The sequence below is a fragment of the Cinclus cinclus genome, chromosome 3 (genome assembly GCF_963662255.1).
Source record: "Cinclus cinclus chromosome 3, bCinCin1.1, whole genome shotgun sequence".
NCBI classification, from domain to species: Eukaryota; Metazoa; Chordata; class Aves; order Passeriformes; family Cinclidae; genus Cinclus; species Cinclus cinclus.
In genome coordinates, this window is record NC_085048.1 from 48282581 (window position 1) to 48303547 (window position 20967).

A 20967-nucleotide genomic window follows, 5' to 3' on the forward strand; every position below is an offset into this window, starting at 1 on the left:
GCTGCTGCTGCTGCTGCTGCTGCTGCTGCTGCTGGTGGAGGCAGTGCCGCCCGCTCCCCTCAAACGGCACTGCCCGCGCCGCTCCCGCTCCCGGCCCCGCTCCCGGGGCAGCCACGCAGGGAGCGCGGGGACGCGCATGCGCAGCGGCCACGGGGCCGCCTGGTGGTGTGGCAGGCAGCGCCGGCCGAGCGCCGAGCCACCGAGCGGCCCGCCCGCGCCGGCAGGGGGCGCTGCGGGCCTGCCCGAGCTGGGCGTGAGGGGACGGGGATCGGGGATGGGAATAGGTACGGGAATGGGGACGGGGACGGGGACGGGCCTCGTCCCAGCCGGGGGTGTCGGGAATGTCCCCGGGTCCTCCCTGTCTCCTCCCCTTGTCCTTCCTGAGTCCCTGTCCCAATCACTGGGAGCGTCCTCGGGCATATTATTGTAATTATAGCCATATTTATTTTGAAATACAGTCCATACAGACCTATGCTGGGTTGGTACACAGTAAAGAGTAAGAGCATGTACATAGTAAAGAAAAAGAACACGGACCTTGCCCTGAACAGCTTACAGCATAAACACACCAAGGAAAGGATGAATAAATGTAAAAGAGAAGTACAATTATGGAGGTATTTTTGTGTCGAAGTGCACAACAGGAAGCAGACAGATGCTAAAACCATAAGTTACATATGACTGCTCAGAAGCATCACTGCTTGAGCGAGGCACTAGAAGATGGCAATACTGCAACCTCTGAAGATCTAAAGCATGAGGGGCAACACACAGAAACAGAGAAAACTTCAGAAAGTGGGATGGTGGTGACTTACATACCATGGGACAGGAAACAACCTCCACTACTGATAAGGGGAAGCAGTTGCAGGGGGATGAGGGGCAAACCCAGAGATGGCATCATTAGATAAAGTAATGACAACAGCGGGTTTAGCTTTGGGAAAAGCTTTTCCATTTTCTGAGCTATCATTGCAGTAGCTTCTGCAATGTGAACAAGAGCTTCATTTGAGCTAACAGTTATTAGAAAATATATGTGATTAGCACATTGACCAGACATGAGCACTCAAAATGGAGCCAAGCTGAGTTGGGAAGCTGGGTCATTTTTGAGTATGTATGGTCATTTTTATGTGTAAGGGAGGGGGACAGGAAAGAGGAGTCTGCACTACTGTATTCACCAATGTGCTGAGCATGTGCAAATCACAGGATTTGCAGTGACACATCCATTGCTTGTGCTCAGAAAAAGAGCAAGTTTGCAAGTATTGTATGAGATCATAGAACCATAGAACATTAAGGGTTGGAAGGGACCTAAAATATCATCCAGCTCTAACCCCCCTGCCATGCATAGGGACATCTCCCACTAAAACAGATTGCTCGAGGTCTTATCCAGCCTGACCTTGAACACTGCTGGGGATGGGGCATCCACAACTTCTCTGGGCAACCTGCCCCAGTGTCTAACCAGCCACAGAGTAAAGAATTCCTTCTTAATGTCTAACCTAGTCCCAAATGGACTGTCACCAGCACTGTTGTATCTCTAGAAGCACCAATGAATGCAGTTGTAACCATATAAAATGTATTTGCTTATTTTTTTAGCTCATCCTGGTTCTGAAATTGAAAACAAATACAAATTTCATGGAATGAGAACATAGGTGCTCTCTCCAAGGGCACTCTCCTTGGTTACAGCTCATCTCCTTTGAAATGCTGCAAGTCTGATGTTGATTTCAGTGGGAGCTTTATTATGTTTATTTTTTGTGTGGCGAACACATGCAGGCAGTTTTTATTGCACTGAAGTTGTAATTCCACTTCAAAAAAGAAAGAAGATCACTTCAACCCAGACCGGCACCCTAATGCTGCCCATACAAACTACTCTGCCAGCACCAGAGAGGGGGAGCACAGGGACACTCCAGTCAGAGGAGGGGATACCAAGACAATGGTGAGGGCACCAGCACCCCTCACACACAGCCCTGGGACTGAAGGGCATCCTGGGGTGAGCTGCTTTCCGTGCTCCACTTGGCATAAATAATTAATTAGAACACAGATCGACAGAAAGATACCACTTTACAGCTCAGCGCTTAGACCAGTCACCTGGAATGCGAAGAGATATGTCAGAGCAGGAAGGAATTGTACTTCCATCAATCTGTGCTTTCAGAGGAGCTTGATAAAAGCAAACTTCACTACTAGCAGTAGGTATCACATTTCCCCTGGGACCTGCTATTGTAGGCTTGACAAGGAGCTGACAGAGTGTTGTTACAAACCCATTCACTTGCCCTTTACTGTTTTTTGTGGTTACACCACAGCCCCACAGAGCCACTTGCTCACTGCCCTACCAGCAGGACTGGGAACAGAATCAGGAGGGTAAAAGGTAGAGAGCTCGTGTGTTGAGACAGAGACAGTTTAATAGGGAAAGTAAAAGCTGAGTAAGCAAACAAAAAATTCACTGTTTCCCATGGGCAGGTAGGTGTTCAGCCATCTCCAGGGCAGCAGGGCCCCATCACATATAATGCTTCCTTGGGAAGACAGACACCATCACTCCAAACATCCCCCACTTTCTCCTTCTTCCCCCCACTTTATATACTGAGCATGATGTCATGTGATCTGGATTATCCCTTTGATCATTTGGGGTCAGCTGTTCTGGTTGTGTCTCCTCCCAGCTTCCCATGTTCTCCCAACTTCCCTTGCCAGCATGGCAGTACAAAAACTAGAGAAGATCTTGGCTATGTGTAAGCCCTGCTCAGCAATAACAAAACCATTTATACATTATCAACTGTGTCCAGCACAATTCCAAAACACAGCCCCACTCTAACCACTGTGAAAAAAAATACCCCAGACAAAACCAGCACACCACTCAAATTGTCAGCACTGCCATTGAAGGTAGGTGGCAACAAAACGGGCAATTAATGGGGGATTCTCTTACTGGTAAGCCCATCCAGTGGAAACAAAAGCTACAGACACCTTTACATATACCTACAGAAAACATTCTGACTTTGTAAATCAGTGTGTAGAGAAGAGGAGCTGAGAAAAGGCTGCAAGTGCTTTGGAGGGAGCCCAGCTGCACAGAGCATTTGCCTGACCTTCATCCTTCATCATTCTTTACAGTTGTATCAACTGTCTTTTTTGCACAACAGCATCCAACAGAAAATAAAAGTATTTGCTGGATCAAAAGCCAAACTAATTTTATTGCTTAAATTAGTTCAGCCACACAAGAGAATTAATTATTTCAGGACTATCAGTTTTTATGCTAGCTTTGACTTTGAGTCTGATACTGCACTGGAAAAGTACCTATAGAATTCTATTTCATATTTTGCCTTTTTTAATGGAACAGTAATGTATCACTTCACCAAAAATTCGCAGTTTCTGCTCGTACATCTCTCTCATTCATTTGAACAGCATCTCCTTATCCTGACGGAGAAGTTTCCTATAGTTACTATGTAACATATCTACAGCAAATACTGCCTTCAAAAACATTTATGCATGACTACTTCTTTTTAAAGAACCACTTATTCTCAGGTTTTTAGTGTCCTTTAGCTTAGAGGTTAGTCCCACTCTATCTTTAATTGTCTTTATCTTAGTGGTATCAAGAGTTCTGTGGTCATTACTTTTAATTCTTTCATCCCTTATCATTGCTACCTTTGCTTTGCAAGTCCTTACATTTCACCGATCAAACAAGGTGTTGTCTCTGCTTATTCCACTCAAAGATTAGCTTCTCAAATACAATCGTTTCAGAAGCTTACCTGCAGCATAATATCTGTCTAATACATGCTGGCTTATGGATAAATGAGAATAAATGTTTTATATTTTTTTTAAAAATCAGTAAATATAGCTATCATTAGCTATTATTTATATTCCTCACCAGAAATACTGTGTAAAAGAGGGGTTGAAAGTAAAAGCAAGTATCACTTGCTTTTTAGGGTAAACACATGAATAATTTAATTATCTCAGAACTATGCTTGCTTTCCCCAAGAAAATTCTGATCAGTTCTAGTTACCGTTGAAATGCCCCCCAAAATCCCCTAGAGCAACCGTAGCTCTGTTCTGTAAGGAAGCTGTGAAGTAATTATGGAATTGAACCTAAGAAAGGTTAGTAGTTTTGGCCTTCAATTAGATTAAATCAATTTAGAGTAAACTGAGGCATACTACTCCCTGATAACATCAACAAAGTAATTGAAGAACATTTAAGAACAGCAGTAGTCTGAGTCAGCTGGTCTAACAGTAAGAATCTTTTCTACAAGGAACATTTCTAACAATCAAATAGTTGACGCAATTTATATGTCAAGAAGAATTTGGATTTGTTGCCTTTAATGTCAAAGATTTCTCTGAAAGCTTTGTGATCTGCTCCTTTGACCTTATGTATGCAGTGATACAGATGGTGAAGCTAATCACCAGATAATTCCTCCACATATAATTTATGTACATAATTTCAGTTATTTTAGACAAGGTACAGAGAACATGAGATCTCTTCATTATACTGCTATTAAGTACATATAAGTACAAACAGTCCTTCATAAATTTAAACCTGCATACTTTTACTGATTACTGGAGTACCCAATTAATCATCTGAAAACTTGCTTTGAGCTTAAAGACTAAATGACCTTAAACATGAGGAGGACTTATTTTCAGACAACAACAACGAAAAAAAGGATTCAAAGTAATACCTGAAACAAAAATTTAAAATAAATTACTTGGATCGACATTTCCACTGCTGTAGATTTTGTATCTAGTGTCCATGCCTAGACTGAGAAAGTGTTGTGTTAGATACAATGCAAACCTTTGGTTAGCCCCAGCCTCTGCACAAAGAATTTACAATATAAACACTTGTGTTTGCACATAAGGGTCAGTTCACCCTCTGTAATTGCAGCTGCCCAGCTGTGCAGGCCAGGCTGCAGTGCCTGCACATGTCAAGGCCGCCTCCTGTGTGGTTTATGCTGGGGCATCTTGCGTGGTTTGGTTGCGTGGGTGGTTGTGCAGTCACAAGTGAGGCACCAAAGGGGAAATGGGGACAAAATGGGTAATATCTAATAGTATCAAAGTGTGGGAAAAAATAAGAGATGGTAAAGCAAGATTTTCATGTTCTAAAAGAAGGAGCTAGAGAAGATGATTAGAATGTGCCTGTCTGGAGACACTCCTTTCTGGAAAAGGGGAGGGAGTTGTCCATCTGCACTGATACTTGAAGGGCCATACATTTTCAGTTGTCATTACAGGAAATTTCTGCTAACAAACTCCAGAGATTTTAGGTTTATATTTTAGGTGATTCCTGCCTTGCAGGCCTAGCTAGCTGAGAGTTGGCTGCATTTTACAGTCCGTGGGTGAATCCATGGGTGCAGCAATTTACTGACAGCTATTCTGAATATCTACTCCGTATTGGTCTCCCAAGTCACTTTTCAGACCAGCTTTTCTTTTTTTGAGTTCTACTGTGATCTTAGTCTCATGCTTATTTCTATGTATACACTTAGGCTTAGCTATTTTCATTCTGAATTTTTGTTTTAACAAATGAATGAAAGACATGCCAAAAATGTTCAGCTTTACAGCATGCAAGAATCAAACCCTCTTTCTATGCACACAGTGTGTGTAATTTAGAAAACTGCTGTTTCAGGGTCCTGTGCCTTGCAGTTTGAACAGCAGACAATTTTTACAATTTAAGCTCTGTTCTGATTCTGTTGGATGCTCAGTTACGAGCAGGCTGCTTTAGAAGCTAAAGATATTCACAGGAAATGGAAGGACCCAAACTAACTTGCTTCCTACAGGACTGGCAAAGTTCCATTAATTTTTTGGTTCCCTTATTGATGGGATAATCCTTCCCTGCCTCTTCCTCCCCTACCACTTTCCTTTTAGGTGGTACTCTACAAGACATGGTCTCGCATGCATTAATTACAGATCTTATATAACTGTTCACATGCAAAAGACCTCTGTGTTTAATTCAAGGTTCAGAACACACTCAGCCATCAGATCTGCCCTCTTTATTTCCTCCCTCTGCATTCCTTTTTGGGAATTACTTATAATGTCATTAATACCAAACTATCATTATACCATACCCTAGTCTCTCGTTTCATGGGCAGAGCTCTCTGTGGCTCAATTAATGAAAAACATTCCTCCATCAAGTGGATGTTATTGCCTACAATACTTTGAAGGCCAGTTACAGCATCATTAGTGGCATATGTGTATGGAACTATTTAAATTTATTTTCTCCAGGTGGGTTAGTTTTGTGGGGTGCCTGCCCCAGATGCATCTGATCTGGGCTAGAATCCCTCAGCACTCATAAAACTGGCAATGAGTAAAACTCCTCAATATGTGAATTTCCATTTAAGAAAATTTTATTCCTTTCAATCTGTTTCACTGTGCTAATTTCTCTGGAATGCAAATGTGCCCTGGACAAGCAAAATGTGAGAAATTCCTAAGGGGTTATCATTTGCATTTCCTCTATATTGCCAGCATGGAGGAAGAAAAAGAAACCTACCTTTTTGTGTGGAAGAAAAATCTGCTTTAAATCATCCAGCAGGTATTTCCAGTCTATGAAAATGACCTTGCCTGGAGTTAGAACACACCTTCTCCACATACTATCAAAATGGATGAAAATAGTTCTGCAAAATTCTTGGCTTAAGAAAATGGATTTTTTTTTTTTCCAGACAGGTCTCTGATTGTTTTTGTGAAACTCTGCTTTGTAGGATTAAAACACAAAATAATTTTTTATAAATTTATAATCCATATATTAATTAGGTCTTATTAATTTGCCTAGAATCCATTCTTGATTCAGTGTAACCCTCTGAGGCTCTTTGTTTAGGAAACATTTCTGTAAAGCATTTCAGGATATTTCAACAGATGATTAAGGGAAGCATAACGTTTAGAAAAACAATGTTATGAATGCTTCCCTTAGCAGCCTGATCCACTCTGAAGAGAAGTACTTGATCGGTGGCAACCTCTGCAGCAGACAAATGCCATTTGCTGTCCCTATGAAAAACTGGTCCAATCCAAATTAAAAACCTCCAGCAAAAAATAATTATAAATTCATATGTACTCAGTGGTGGGCACTTGATAGCATATGGTACCTTAATATGCCAAGGATTCTTTAGAGCATACGCCATCACTTAGCAGTTCCTACTTGCCAAACTGCTTCTGCTTGTGACATCCCTCAGGGATCAAGCTCCTACCCATGCCCTGTGCAAGCCCTGAGCTGGTCTTTTGCTGCAACTTTTCCTTTCCATAGGTAAGGGACACCCCAACTGCAAGAGCTTAGCTTCTCCATGCCTTTTGTGATAAGACAGTGTCTTCCCTTGCATGGTCTGTGCCATCAGGTACATCACAAGGGATCCACCTGCAGGTTTTATGGGCTTTCTTCAGACATTTCTAAACACTCCATAGCAAGAGTTTTGCAGGTTCATTCTTCCCATTTTAATGTCATCTTACTTTTATGTAATTTTCTAAATCTTAGGCTAGAAAGTTATTTCTTGACCTAAACATGTGTGCTTTTGTCAAACCTGTGACTTTGGTGAAGAAAGAAAAGGGTCATACTAGTACTGCTGAAATATTGTGTGAGGCAAGGCTTGTACAAAAATAGCATATTTTTATTTGGCTAACTGATATATTTGGACAAAACCCACAAAACTTTACAGCCCTTTATAAGCCCTACTTCAGATTTGAAATAAAAACAGCAATCCTGAAAGATCTAAATTCTAGCAAATCAAGCTTATGCTTTATCCAAATTTGTCCAATGTATCTAATCTAATATATCGATGTCCTTATTAGATACCAACAAGACAATGTCTGACATAGACTTGGGATTTTGCACGTTTTAATCAGGAGTGTTTACCTTTGGTTAAAGCACACATTGTGTCAGATGTTCCTGGGACTTCTCACATGGGCAGGTTCAGGTGCTATTGTCATTCTTTCTGATACAGACATGATGGAGTGCTATATCATGCCTTTAGTCCTGCACAGGAATCCCCATCAAAAGTTGAGGAGAGTTTGCATAAAAACTGCTGGCAGGAAATGGCCACAGTGATTCATCTTCCTAATAGTGTTCTGTGAGGTTGTGTAAATAATGGGATAGCAGTTCTATGTCCAGTAGAGAGATTCTGGATTTTTTTTTTTTTTTTTTTTTTTTTTTGGTGGGGGGAAGGCTAGTTTTGGGTTTTTTGTTGTGGTTGGTTTGTTTTGGGTTTGTTTTTTGTTTTTTGGGTTTTTTTTGTTTTTTTTTATTTTTAATTGCTTCATAGCTCACAACTTTCTGCTAAGCTTCTGCTCATATAGTCCTGGGACTCTTTGTTTGCTCTGTTGCCATCAGGTCTCCTAAAGTCAATAAAATGCCTGCAGGTCGTAATTTTAAGCAAAAGCAAAGTCATGAGCTCTGGTGAGAGAATTTGTACAGAATAGGTTTAATAGGACATCATCTTTTATAGCTATCACTTTAAATAACCCACCTGCCAAAAGCAGGCATATATGAGAAATTAATGGATACATAACATCATTCTTGGTTTGTTGTAAAAATTGTTGTAAATATAAATGAACTATTAAACCAATAATTTCCTTTCATTAGTTTGAAAAGAGCAAGAATAGAGACATTACACAAAAATGCCAAGAGCCAAGAATATTGCACCTTACTATGGTGCAATTACCTTGTAACCACAGCTGGGAATTCTGACATCAGCTGACTGACCTAAAATTTACAAAACAGGAAAGGATACAATCTATGGCTGTTACAGGGATTTGCAGACTAACCGCAGTACTCTAGAGCTCTCAACACCAAACCATAGGGTTGGATTTTAATTTCTTTTGACCCTCCAGGAGCAGAAAGCAGTTGTTTTTGATGACATTTTTTAAGCAAGTCAAATTCCTACATAGGATGCTGAGCATTACTATCTTAGTTGCATCAGAATGTAAACCCAAGTCAGTGGAAAGATGGAATCAAAGAAATATACCACAAGTAGCTGTTAGTATGCAGGAAGGCTTTACACATTTGTCTGAATACTTTGACTCTTATAGGGGGGAAAAAAGTCAAAGTCACAAGCCAAGTATCAAACCCTAGACTGAAATACATTAAAACACTTTTTTTAAATGCACAGTTGCTAAAGCTGCCCACTCATTTATTTTTGCTCAAGTGATCACTATGGCATAAGTCAGGCAGGATTTTTCTGCATAGCTTGTTGAACATGCCAATTTTCATGCCAACAGGCTGCTTTTGGAAAAGGTTTCTGCTCTTGCTGCTTGGTTTAGCATATGCTGGCTTGCAGTTCTGCACCCACAGTATAGAGGATTAAGGAGACAGAAGGATCTTCAGGAGGGAATATGGCAATTGTCCAGTGTAAGCCCAGCTGCATCCAATAGGCATTCCCATCAAGGATTGGCCCCAGTTCTGTTATCCATTTGTCAAATCCACTTGACATTATCTTCTGCTTGGAAAAATAACTAGCCTAGTCTGTATTTAAGAAATAGGGTTACCTGCTTCTGAAGATATGATGGAGAGGATGGAGGCATGCAGGTGACAGTGCAAAGCAGATCAGTGTGATAAGATACAAAGGTTTTAAAAATGCACTGGTTTGTATGTTGTAAACAGCTTGAGTGCAAAAGAAAATTATCAGAACCAAAACCGTATGCCTTTCAAGACTTTGCATCTTCAGCTGGCACAGCTAGCAGATTTGTCAGAGAAGCACTAATAAGCAGAGAAAAAATGCTAGGGGAAATCTTTCTGTTCTCCATCTGTCATGAAGTAAATAGGTCTTATTGATTATCTACCACTTGATTTATATTAAATGCTTTCAAGCATTTCCCATTTATAAATTTCAACTACAAGAATAGTTGAATTTTTATTTATGGGAATTACACAAGAAGAGGTGATTTTTTTTGTCCAATCAGCAACACTCAGCTGTACCACAGATATTAAGAAAACTAATAGAATGTTTTACCTTTTAAATAGTAGCAGCCTGAGTTTTGAGGTTTTGGGTGGTGGTCTGAATAATGCAAGAGGAAAAGCAAAAAAGCTACAGTGTTGGCTGTAGTTGTGTTTTCACTGTTTCTAATACTGGGTCACAGAAGATACAAAGGTTTTACAGCCCCACTATAAAACAGCTCTTTATCTTTTCTCCACTAATTCCATGGTGTCACATTTAACAAAACTAGGAAACTGAAGATAATATGGATGTTTGCAGATTAGCTGTCAGGTAATAAATAACACTAATTTCACATGCCTACAAATGTAAAGGCACCTTATCATTGTTTAAGTTTCTCACTCTTTGTAATGCCTGCCAACATTTTAACCCAGGCAAATTACAGTATTGTTTTTGCTGTTTTTTCACTGGGATAAAATACACAGTCATAATATCCTTTTATCAGATTTCATGGTATAAAAGGGCTTTGGTGCTTAATTCAGGTGGTATGTTGCTGAGGCAGTTCCAGAGTTCCTGTTCTGGAAGATGTATTTGTCTTACCTTTTAGTTGCCTTGTCTTTTCACAGTGCTCTAAGCACCATTTGCCCAAGAAGATGCAGCTGTGACCCTGCCCAGTCAGTGCAATGCTACAGGGCTACAGAGATCCCTAGAGAGATTCCTTTTACCACCAGGAGACTCTACATTAGCCACAGCAAAATTAAACAACTTCAGGTAAGAAAACCCAGAAAAAGTACTTTTTGTAGCACACCGTAACTGAAAATTGGACTTCCCAGATGGTGGTGGCATCAAGTGAGGAGAGAATCTTATTCCATGTTCTAAAAACTGACGAAGTGCTGCCAGATCTGGTTTTATTTTTACTTACTCTTTAAGGATATGTAAATATATTCCTGTAGTGTTTTCATGTTCCTGAAGTCTCCAAGCACTAGCTCATGCTGTCACAATTATATTTTGTATGAAACTCAAAAAATTAGTATTTTACAACTAGCAGCCAAAAGGTTGACTTGTTTTATATATGGTTAAATAACCATTGACTTTTAGAGTTATTTTTTAACCTGTTTTAAGTTTTCTATTTTAAATGCAATATAATATTCTTTCATAGTAAAATGAAAGGGTTTATGCCATTAGAATAATTTGAATTATGAATTAAATTAAAGCTATTTTACCTCTCTGCAGCTGCCAGTGTCACGTACAACTGCTATTAGAAATTGCAGAGGAAGACAGTTTGAGTCTAAGGCACAGCATGAGATGTTTCTAAAAGCAAGGCCAGGCCTATCTAAGAACTGACATAAATGAGAGCAGTTTCTAACCAAAGCTGCCAGCTATTTGTGCTCTTGAAAAAGTTTGTTCTGGATTTCTTGAGGTGCCACTGGTTTGCATTATTAAAGGCATCAGCTTATGCTCATCTTGTACTGCACTCTGGAATGGTGTTTCTTTGTTCCTACCCTGGAATATCATAATTTAATCAATTCACCTTGTATAGATAGACACAAGGGAAATATAACCACCTGCATAACACATACTTGCTGTGTATCAATTTACTACAAATAATAAGAAATGTGCAATTCAAATGAGATACATACTCTCTAACAAAGAATTTAACTGCTCTGAAATGCATCTTTGACTTTGCTCTCAGGCCTAAATGAAATATGCTGGAAGGCAGCTTACAGAAGCATCTAGAATACCTGTTGCCCACTGAGAAATAGTCAGTGATCATACCGTTTTCCTCGGAGAAAATTTATTCTTTTGGATGCTACTAATATCTCCGATTTTCTTGTTTTATCTCACACACCCACAAGAGTCAAACATTGGTGTGATTTAGCTGTACTCAGGGTAAACAAAAGATTTGTCAAATGAATTCTGTATTAGGATATATATTGTCTGTGCAAACTCTTCCCTCTTCCTCCACATTAATTTATTTCCAAGATAAGTAAGATGAACCATTTTCCATTTCTTAGGCTAGTTGTCCATACCTGTCAGTAACTCTGCAGTTACAAGTAAAGTGGCCTTAGGTTCTGACTAGAGCAAAAGAATGTGTCATAAAGCATTTAAATGTTGGATATAAGTGAATGGAGTGGTGGGATAAATGTTTTATGACCAATCAAAACAAATAGTGTGTGAAACCATCTAAGGAGAGAGTTTTTCACTTTATACATTAATTCTACTGGCTATGAGTCTGCCTTGCTGCTACTACTGAATTTGAACTGAAAAGAAAGAAGTCCTTTCACACTATGTCCTTGAGGTTATATAGGCTGTTTCCCTGAGATTATACTGCGTCTTTGGATATTTTTACACTTTTTTTTTCCCCATGCAACAAATTATACTTCTGAGGTCTTGACACCATAAATACCGATGCTTAATTTTACACAGCTGAACAATTCCACTGGCACATATAGTGCTTAGGGAAACATTCCTGCTTGTAAAATACATGTCTGCAAGCACTGAAATAACTCTATAGCATTTTAGAGTTTTGGTGCGGGATTTCTTTTTGTTCGGCTGGTTTGGTTTGGGTTTTTATTTACTTGGTTTTTCAAATTCCTTTATTTACCTACTCATAGAGAAGATAACATGCTTTCCTAAAGAAGCTGAATGGAAGCCTAGAGTTCCCACAGCTGATCTCCAAGAGATTTTAATATGTAAGCATTCACAAATATTATGGTTTAGCAATTACCTGCCTCAAAGAATAAACAAATATTGTTTCAATTACTTCTGCACCTTAATTTGCATTGATTGTTATTAAAATTGTGAAGAAATAATAATTTAAAAAAGAATATATGTTTGTATGCTAAATCCAGTATGTTAAATAAAAAAGAAAACCAAGAAAAGTAGTAGATTTTTTTTTTTTTACACCCAGGTAAATTTTGTATTTGTTCTGACAGGGCTGATTAGCATTCAAAACAGTGGCTGCGATTTTTGCTTTTGGCAATTTTACAGCCTGGGGTTTGTTATAAAAAGACTTTATAATAACAAAACTAGATTAATTTTAGCATCTTTTTTCAATATTTTCTCCTTGATTTGAAGATCAACTATAACCTGTTTACTCTCAATTTAAAATATAGTTTATTTCTAACTATATTAATAATAGGGCTTTATATGCTAAAAGAAAATCATCTGCCTTGCCTCCAGGATAGGAGACTGTTTTATCTGTATATCCCAGGTAACAGCAACACGAAAAGAAAAAAAAAAAAAAAAAAAAGGAAAAAAAATTACAAATTCCTTAGAACATTTGTTTTAACTGACAGCATACTAGAATATTAGATTCACTTTTGGGAAATCAGTGTGTTAAAACATAAAGCTATAGCAGTATTATTTTTCAGGCAATCCAGTTAGAGAATAAAACACTACTTCCTAGTAAAAACAGTTTAGAAAGACTGTGTGGTTTTATAAAAGCATGAATAAATGTTTAAGTCTCCAAACAGCATGATCACAGAGCTTAGCAATGCATACCAAATAGGTGGAAAATAGAAATTATAATAATCCACAGTAAGAAGCCTAACATCATTACAGAGCAAATGTCTGTACATTGACCTTCACGTAGCTCTCTGTCACTTAATAAGATGAAAATTAAGCCTCTTTGATACACAGAGAAATCAACAGAGGAAAAGCAGAAAACACCACTTTTGAATTTATAGAAAATGTGCTGAATTATGAAGGTTCATAATTGTTTTAATTTCCATAAGATGGTTTTACAATGACATGTGATTATGCTTTTGTGCTTTTGACCAATGCAGCTCATTCATATGTACAAGATCACCTTCCTAGTCATGACCAAAAGTGGATATCAGCAGTTCTGTTATTGCTATATATACACAAAACACTGCATTATAAAAAAATAAAATTATATAATTTGGGCAACTTTGTTATTTACTGTTGAGAATATAAGTTTTTTAATGGAGGTACATTCCTTCATTGAATTTAAATGTAATTGATGGAGAAATCTGCTTCAATAGAGGTTCCATATCTATACTTTCTCAGTAATTACATCAAATTTTGCAATTGCTTTGAAAGACAGAACAAAGTTAATCAGAAAGATGAACTAAGGATACCACAGCAAAATGAAATCTGACTTCTCTTTCACAGCTGTGTAGGTTTTAATTTTAACAGAATTTAAAATGCAGAGTTTGTAGCTAAGATAAAGAGATACAGCCCAAAAATGTACAAGACTTGGACAAATGAAGCTGTAAGACATCTTTCAACAGCCACCTTTATGAGCTGATTTCACTTACACAAGTATGACAGTTAAATGTATCCAACCAGGACTATGGAACAAAATTACTACCCAGCGCCTGTACTGCAAAAGGACTTGTAGTGCCCTCCATGCAGATTCCTGGCTGGGAGAGGGTTTACGCTGTAGAACAGGCTGTACAGCTTTCCCCACCGAGAGTAAAATGTGCTGGGAGATACCAAGCCCTGGGGGAAATAGCATGAAGAATCTACTTTTACTTTGGGTCTCTCACTGGTGTGGTACCCCTGAGACCTGTAGTGAGATGATTTTGGACATGGGAAGGGAAAACAGATGAGGACACTCCTTCCTACCACTCCTGTGCAGAACACCTGCTCACGTTGCTTTTTTGGGGGCATTCCCATAAAAATGTTTTTTTAAGGCTCAGTCACCAAGGTCAATAGGAAGCATATCTGGTAATTTCAAAAAATCAATGTTTTAGCAACTGGTGTGCTTGGAGAACTCCCTGGCTCACCTGCACTGTATGCTTCCTCCCATCTCAGCTTGAAGAAAGCTGCCAGATTCATTTAGGTTTGTTGCTTAAATTGAGACACAAGATGACAAGCTTTGTAAACAAGCACGTTCTAACAGAGCAGAAAAATAATGAAACAATTGTGTGCCTCTCGATATTATAGTCATAGCCAGCATCTAAGTACCATTTACCACTGCAAAGCGTCTTTTTATTACCAACTAATAAAAACCAAATTTCTGTGAAAACACTCTGTTTTACAGAGGTGATTTTTCAGGCCAGGCTGATCTGACACTTTTGGTTTGATCATATTAATATGAGAGGTTTATATTTTAAAAGTAGAAAGTAGTGGGGGAGAGGAAAGTGTTAGATTTTAGTTTTCTGCCAAAACAGTAGCAAGAGGTAAAGACATCCATGAGTACTCCCTCTGGGGAATACATGCTACAGTGGCAATACTGTTGATATATGGAAACGGCTGTAACGCGAACTCAAAACTGCTCTAGCAAGCACCATTGAGCACAATGAACATTAACAACCATCCACTCTCTGCAAAGATTTCTGCCACTGGTGATGTTAGCTTTCCATTTTATATAGGCTATCCACCAAGAGGAAATAAAAAGAATATTCCTTCTTCAAATGTACGTGTTTGCTCAAAACCTGGCACAGCATAGACTTAGACCATAAAATTCTAGAAATGTATGTAAATACTGGCAAACCACAGGTACCCATAGTAATACCTCTACCATTACCACTTATTTTAGTTTCTCATTCCAAATACATTGTTTTTCAGCATATACCAGCAATTGTCCAAGCATCCAGAAGGAGTAATCAGTCAGGATACCTATAAATGTACTACCACATTAATTTTTTTTTTCTCTTTAAGTTTACTGACTTCAGGAGAATGTCAGTCCTTGAAGAGCTGGTCCTGTCATGCAGTGGCACAGAATCAATAGAAAACAACACTTTCAAAGCTCTGAGCACCTTGAAGTCCCTGGAACTCTGTAAAAATCAGCTAAAGCAAATACCCACCTTTCTCCCATCGGGCCTTGAAATTTTAAAACTCGCTGATAACTCCATCAATGTTCTGCATGCATCTGATTTTGCAGGTTTGATGAAACTAAGAGTGCTCGATCTTCGGAACAACTTGATTGCGACTCTGCCTCCAAGCACATTTTCTCCCCTTTACAATTTACAAATTCTGATCCTGGATGGCAACAACATGGAATCGCTGTCTGCACCGCTTAGGCTTCCTAAGCTGATGTATCTGAGCATGGCTGATAACAAACTGAGTTCGTTCCCAACCAACTTCTTTGCATCTTTCCAAAGTCTACATTTTCTCAGCTTAAGTGGTAACTTTCTGACAAAAGTGCCTCTTGACCTACCTAAATCCCTGCTGTCTCTAAAATTAGAGAAAAACCAGCTTAAAATGGTGAGACTGCGAGATGTGAAACACCTAGAAAATCTGTCTGAGTTCCTTCTGTCAGAAAATCAGCTGACATCAATAGATGGTGCCCAGCTTCTTCCTAACTTAACAACACTGGAGCTCTCGAAGAACCAGCTCCACACTGTGCCACTCAGGCTTCCCGGCAGGCTGCAGAAACTCGACTGCAGCAATAACTTGATCCAAAGGGTGACAGCACAGGACTTTCAAGGACTCCAAGACCTGAAGCACTTGTTTCTTGACAACAATGCTGTCAGCACATTCGAGGCGGGAGCTCTCCAGCAGTGTGCACAGCTTTCCAATCTGGCACTGGAACAGAATCTCCTCAGTTCTATTCCGCTGAGGCAAGTGAATCTCAGGACAGCTGGTTCCAAGGTGTCATCTCTCCTTCCTTGCGTCATGAGAATGAGAGCCAAAAATTGGTATTCAGACCCAGTCATGGTAGAAGTCTGTCCATACCATAAACCCATAGCTGTAACTAGCATTAATTAGCACTCCTGTTAACAGACTCAGAGTAGAGCTGCTTTCATTACATCTGTGGCCCCCCCAATGAATCTGCTCCTTTTGCATCTCTCCCTGCCAGTGACACCACTTTATTTAATTAGCACACCAAGAAGAAGAACCTGCTTGGAGAATGCAACAGATTTACTATCAAGGTTATACTGCTACTTAGATTTACCTTCCCCCACGAAAGAAAAATAATAGAGCATTTGATAGAAAGGATAGTTTTAAACCAAGCCACACCAAGTCTATTATTGTTAAAATATTAAGATTTCGGGAGCTGAATCTGATGAAAAAGAATGTGCTTTTTCAGTGATATTGGCATTCCCAACTTTATTAAATTCACACATTACAAGGTATTTGGAATGCATATAAAGTCTCTAGCTTCAGGCTATAAGAAAAATTCCAGTCAACAGAGCACAGAAGAAACATCCCTTGGGCACACTGTGTTCATTAATGCTCTGCTTAGAGGATCTCTCACATTCATCTGAGTGTTGGAACTGGCCATTATCAGAGATGGCATATTAAGCGAAATGGAGGCTGTTCTGATATAAAGTGGCAATTTTATTATTACAAAAGGCTGTGCAATAAGATGGTGTAAAAATAGTAAAGTAATTCCATTATCATCAACTTCTTAACAGAACTGGACTGTTAAACTTTATTTTTATGGCTTGTAGACAGGTTTAACTGGCCTAAATAAATAACATAGTAAAATTTCAATTCATTTAGCTTCATGTCCTTTAACATTTGAATCTATTTGGCAACACCTTTAAAAACAGAAAGTGATTTAGTGGTGCATAAATATTTGATTTCAGTCTAGCTTGACAGGAATGTTTAATGCTTTGTAGTTACTTTAGTATTGTCTAATCCATCTCATTTTACAACCTTCACAGTCAAGAGAATTAACAGGAAGGAGTTCTCTACTAGCCTTTAAACAGTACGGCTTTTAAGGAGATATTGGGGACCTTTCATTCCAACAGTAAATACAGATTTCCAGAGAGGACTGTAAACATAAAAGAAGTGGAAAAAATGACAATAAATGAAATTTATGCACTTAATTTAATTGTCTGATCATGACCAGGTACACATGGATATACAGAAAAAAATATTATTTTGACTTTTATCTGAGAACTGTCAGGTGTAAAAGGTTAAAAGATATGATTGATATGCTAAAGTGAATAGGTCTTAGCAGGTTTTTGGCAGAAATTAGGAGAAACCAAGCTTTTCTGAGAAGAAAATAATCCACAAGTCCAAGTATTTTCAGGACTTTTAGAGAAGACCTCTACTTCATAAAATCCTACAGGGTGTGATGAAAATGCAGGGAAGAATCTAATGATATTCCTTAGAGAGGCAGTAGCACAATGTGGCTGTCATGGCCAGCACCCGAGTGAGCATGGCTCCTCTTCCAGCTGCAGGACACTCAATCATGTACTCAGTGGCATTTATTTTCTCTAGATCAACACAGTCTGAAGTCAAACAATATAGCCATAAAGTTTAAGTCTAAAATTAGTACAAGACTTTTCTCAGGTTTAAGGACTTGCTGGTCAGGCTTTGGACTGTAATCAGTCTGGATAAACCTCTTGGGTGATTTCCCACTGCCTCTGACATCAATGGCACTAGGGTCTTACCCCAGTATCCTTCTGACATTACAGTGTCATATTGCGTAACTACAGTTGTCTGTGGTTAGGTTTCAAAACTGGTTTATTGCAGTCACAAGCATTTGGAAAGGCCAGATTTTGTGAAGTGAATCACCACATCAGTTTGTGAAATTGCCATCTCCCCAGGAAAAACAGCACAGTAGAGAACTGCTCTACTCTTGAAATAGTAACATTGAACTTGCCAGGTTTTTAAAAATCTGGAAACCATCTTTCAGCTTAAGAGATTCAAACTTGGCTTCATGAAAAACAGTGAGTGAGGGTCACCGACTTCCCATAACTTCAGCAGTTGTAGTATACTGCTGTTCTATTCAAAATAGATCTTGGTAATATGATTATCATCTCCCTGAGAATTTCAGTCAATTTTCCTTAAAATCTGTAACCTCAACTCTTACTTTCATCACTACCATAGTAAGGTGATTTTTAAGATACTTTCAAATTAATTTTATTAAAGATATTCCACGCCTATGCTTTTCTGTTAAGCATTTGTCACTAACTATATCAGAGGGAAATTAAAAGATCATAAATGAGCAAGACTTTCAAAATTAAGGTCTTTTCATATAAATTTGTAATGTATATGAAAAGAAGAATTATACTGACCTGTCCAGTATCATATCCAGAGATTATCAGTTTTTTCTCTTCTAAATAAAGCCAGTTCTAGGTCTGGAAAGCACTGTTTTAAAAGCATTTGTATTTTCCCTGTTGCTGATTTCTCAACAGCTTATCATCAGAAGGATTACTGCTGTGAAGATTCATGTTTGAGTCTGATGGGAGGAGGAGAACAAAATGGAAAAATTCTAATTCTTTATGAACTAAAAACATTTTTAAACAAATCATATATAGAAGTAGTTGAAGGAGCAGCATTGCCATGACTGTCTAAACTTTGGATCTTCCATGGTGCTATAGTTTGGACATTAGCACTGAAGAGTATAAAAAGCATTCAAAAACTTGATGGTCAATTAAACAGCTAATTTTCTTCATAGTACAGCACAGTTCAGCTGCATGAACAGTCAGTACAGGTCAGAACTGCAGTAATTTGGGAAGGCAGTTCAAGGGTGCACACACAGTACACCTATAACATAAAAACAAAGAAAAAACAAGCAAACAAACCCAACCCAAACCCAACATGAACATCTGTTTTTGCAGGAGACTGCATTTTTTAGTGATAGCTTTATTTTAGTATATCAGATGTACCTGGACAATACCCACCACCAGATACCACTTACAGAAACAGTATAATGAACACAACACCTTTGTATTGTTTTATTTTTTTTCAGACTTCCAGACACCCTTGCTAGATTGGATCTAAAAGGAAATGACATAGAGGATGTTGGAGAACAAGAGCTGAAAGACTTGAAACAGCTTCAGGTTTTAAATTTACGGAATAACAAGATATCACTCTTGGATCGCAAAGTCTTGGAGTATTTACCTCGTCTTCGTCATCTGTATTTAGATGGAAACCCTTGGAACTGCACCTGTGACCTTCTCAGAACCAGAAGAGCACTGGTGGCCAAAGGGACGGATGTCCGGGGAGGGCAGTGTGCAGCACCAGCACAAAGCCGAGGAGAAAGTTGGATGTCTTCCAAAAAGATTCTGCAGCAGTGTGAAGATCATCTGTCTTCCATGGAAAGAGGCAAAGAAGACAGAAAGAAAATGAAACCCAGTGAGGCCTCCAGCGTTGGTGTGAACACAGATGATGATTACTATGATTATGAATTAGATTAATGTCACAGTTTATCTGTAGTGAACCTTAAAGTTGTCTAGTGCTGCCCACTGCCACCAGTGTCTTTACTGACAAGCAGTCTTCTCATCTGTCATTAGCTTCTCCTGCCCTATTTGTACTATAAGAAGCAATAGCCAGTGACAGAAGGGCTACAGTAAGGGTGCCATTGTAAACAGAATGTTGCAAAAAAAATGTTTTTTTCTATACCATTAGTACTATGTAGTTTGAGGGAAGCAAGAATATAATTATTATCTCTTAGAAAAGCAATCTTTAACTCTGTATTGACCTTTTTATAGTAGAACATTTATTATAGTTGTATAAAACCCCTACAAATAAAATTCTGCAATACCACAAGACACTATTACTAGGAATCCGGCATTCAACACATTTAAACGCATGGGTGTGCAGGTTGACATTCAGAGTTAAATTTATGTGAGGAATTTATTGGGATTGTTCAGAAGTTCTTGCTTTTGAGATATTGATTTCAGTTTTCCTGAAACATTTCCCTTTTTTGTTTATTTTAGACTATTTTAAATGACATTAGGCTAAATTAGCTGAGCTGCAGGCAAAACACAGAAGGCTTATCTTCATCACAGCAAGTGCAGCAAGTGAAATAAATAGAAGAAGCAGTGTCCTGGTTAATGAGATTTAATAGTAGTTCTGAAGTTAATTAATAGTGAGGAATGACAACACTGGGGTCAAGTTGACCCGATTATGTTTCTGTAAACAACAGAAGGGAGATTCTCAGGAAATAGATCCTGACAAATATTAGGATAAGATGAAGTAAAGTGAAGCTCTTTGTTTTGTTGTTTATTTTGGTGTCTGAATAGCTAATTTGCTACAATATAGCTCAAGATACTGTGTGTATACTTTTAGGTTAGGTATACTTAAGGCGCAAGTACACACTGCAAGTGTCTCCCTTCACTGGCCAGAACTTTCCAGACTTTTGTGCACATACACACAAACAAAAAAAGACAAAATGTTATATAATTAATGCATTAACTCTGATATATGTACAAATTTTAGCAAGCAGTTCCTAAAGTGCTTGAAAACTAAACAAAACTGGATTAGTGAGACCACTAAAACCAGTGACTTACAGT

The 20967-nt window shown here is 38.7% G+C and overlaps 1 protein-coding gene across 1 annotated transcript; it reads left to right on the plus strand.

The window, feature by feature from the left end:
* Nucleotides 1-10384: 10384 nt before the first annotated feature.
* On the plus strand, nt 10385-19869 carry LOC134042300 (nephrocan-like). Its single transcript, XM_062489478.1, has 3 exons — nt 10385-10570; nt 15431-16332; nt 19422-19869. Exons 1-3 carry the CDS (start codon nt 10385-10387, stop codon nt 19867-19869), a joined length of 1536 nt encoding a protein of 511 aa, XP_062345462.1.
* The last annotated feature ends 1098 nt before the right edge of the window (nt 19870-20967 follow it).

What these genes read in the sequence shown, in the direction of transcription:
- LOC134042300 (XM_062489478.1), top strand. Translation starts at nt 10,385, where the DNA reads ATGTATTTGTCTTACCTTTTAGTTGCCTTGTCTTTTCACAGTGCTCTA. An exon ending in GCAAAATTAAACAACTTCAG is followed by an intron (nt 10,571 to 15,430) that starts GTAAGAAAACCC and finishes TTTCTCTTTAAG; the next exon opens with TTTACTGACTTCAGGAGAAT. An exon ending in CTCAGTTCTATTCCGCTGAG is followed by an intron (nt 16,333 to 19,421) that starts GCAAGTGAATCT and finishes ATTTTTTTTCAG; the next exon opens with ACTTCCAGACACCCTTGCTA.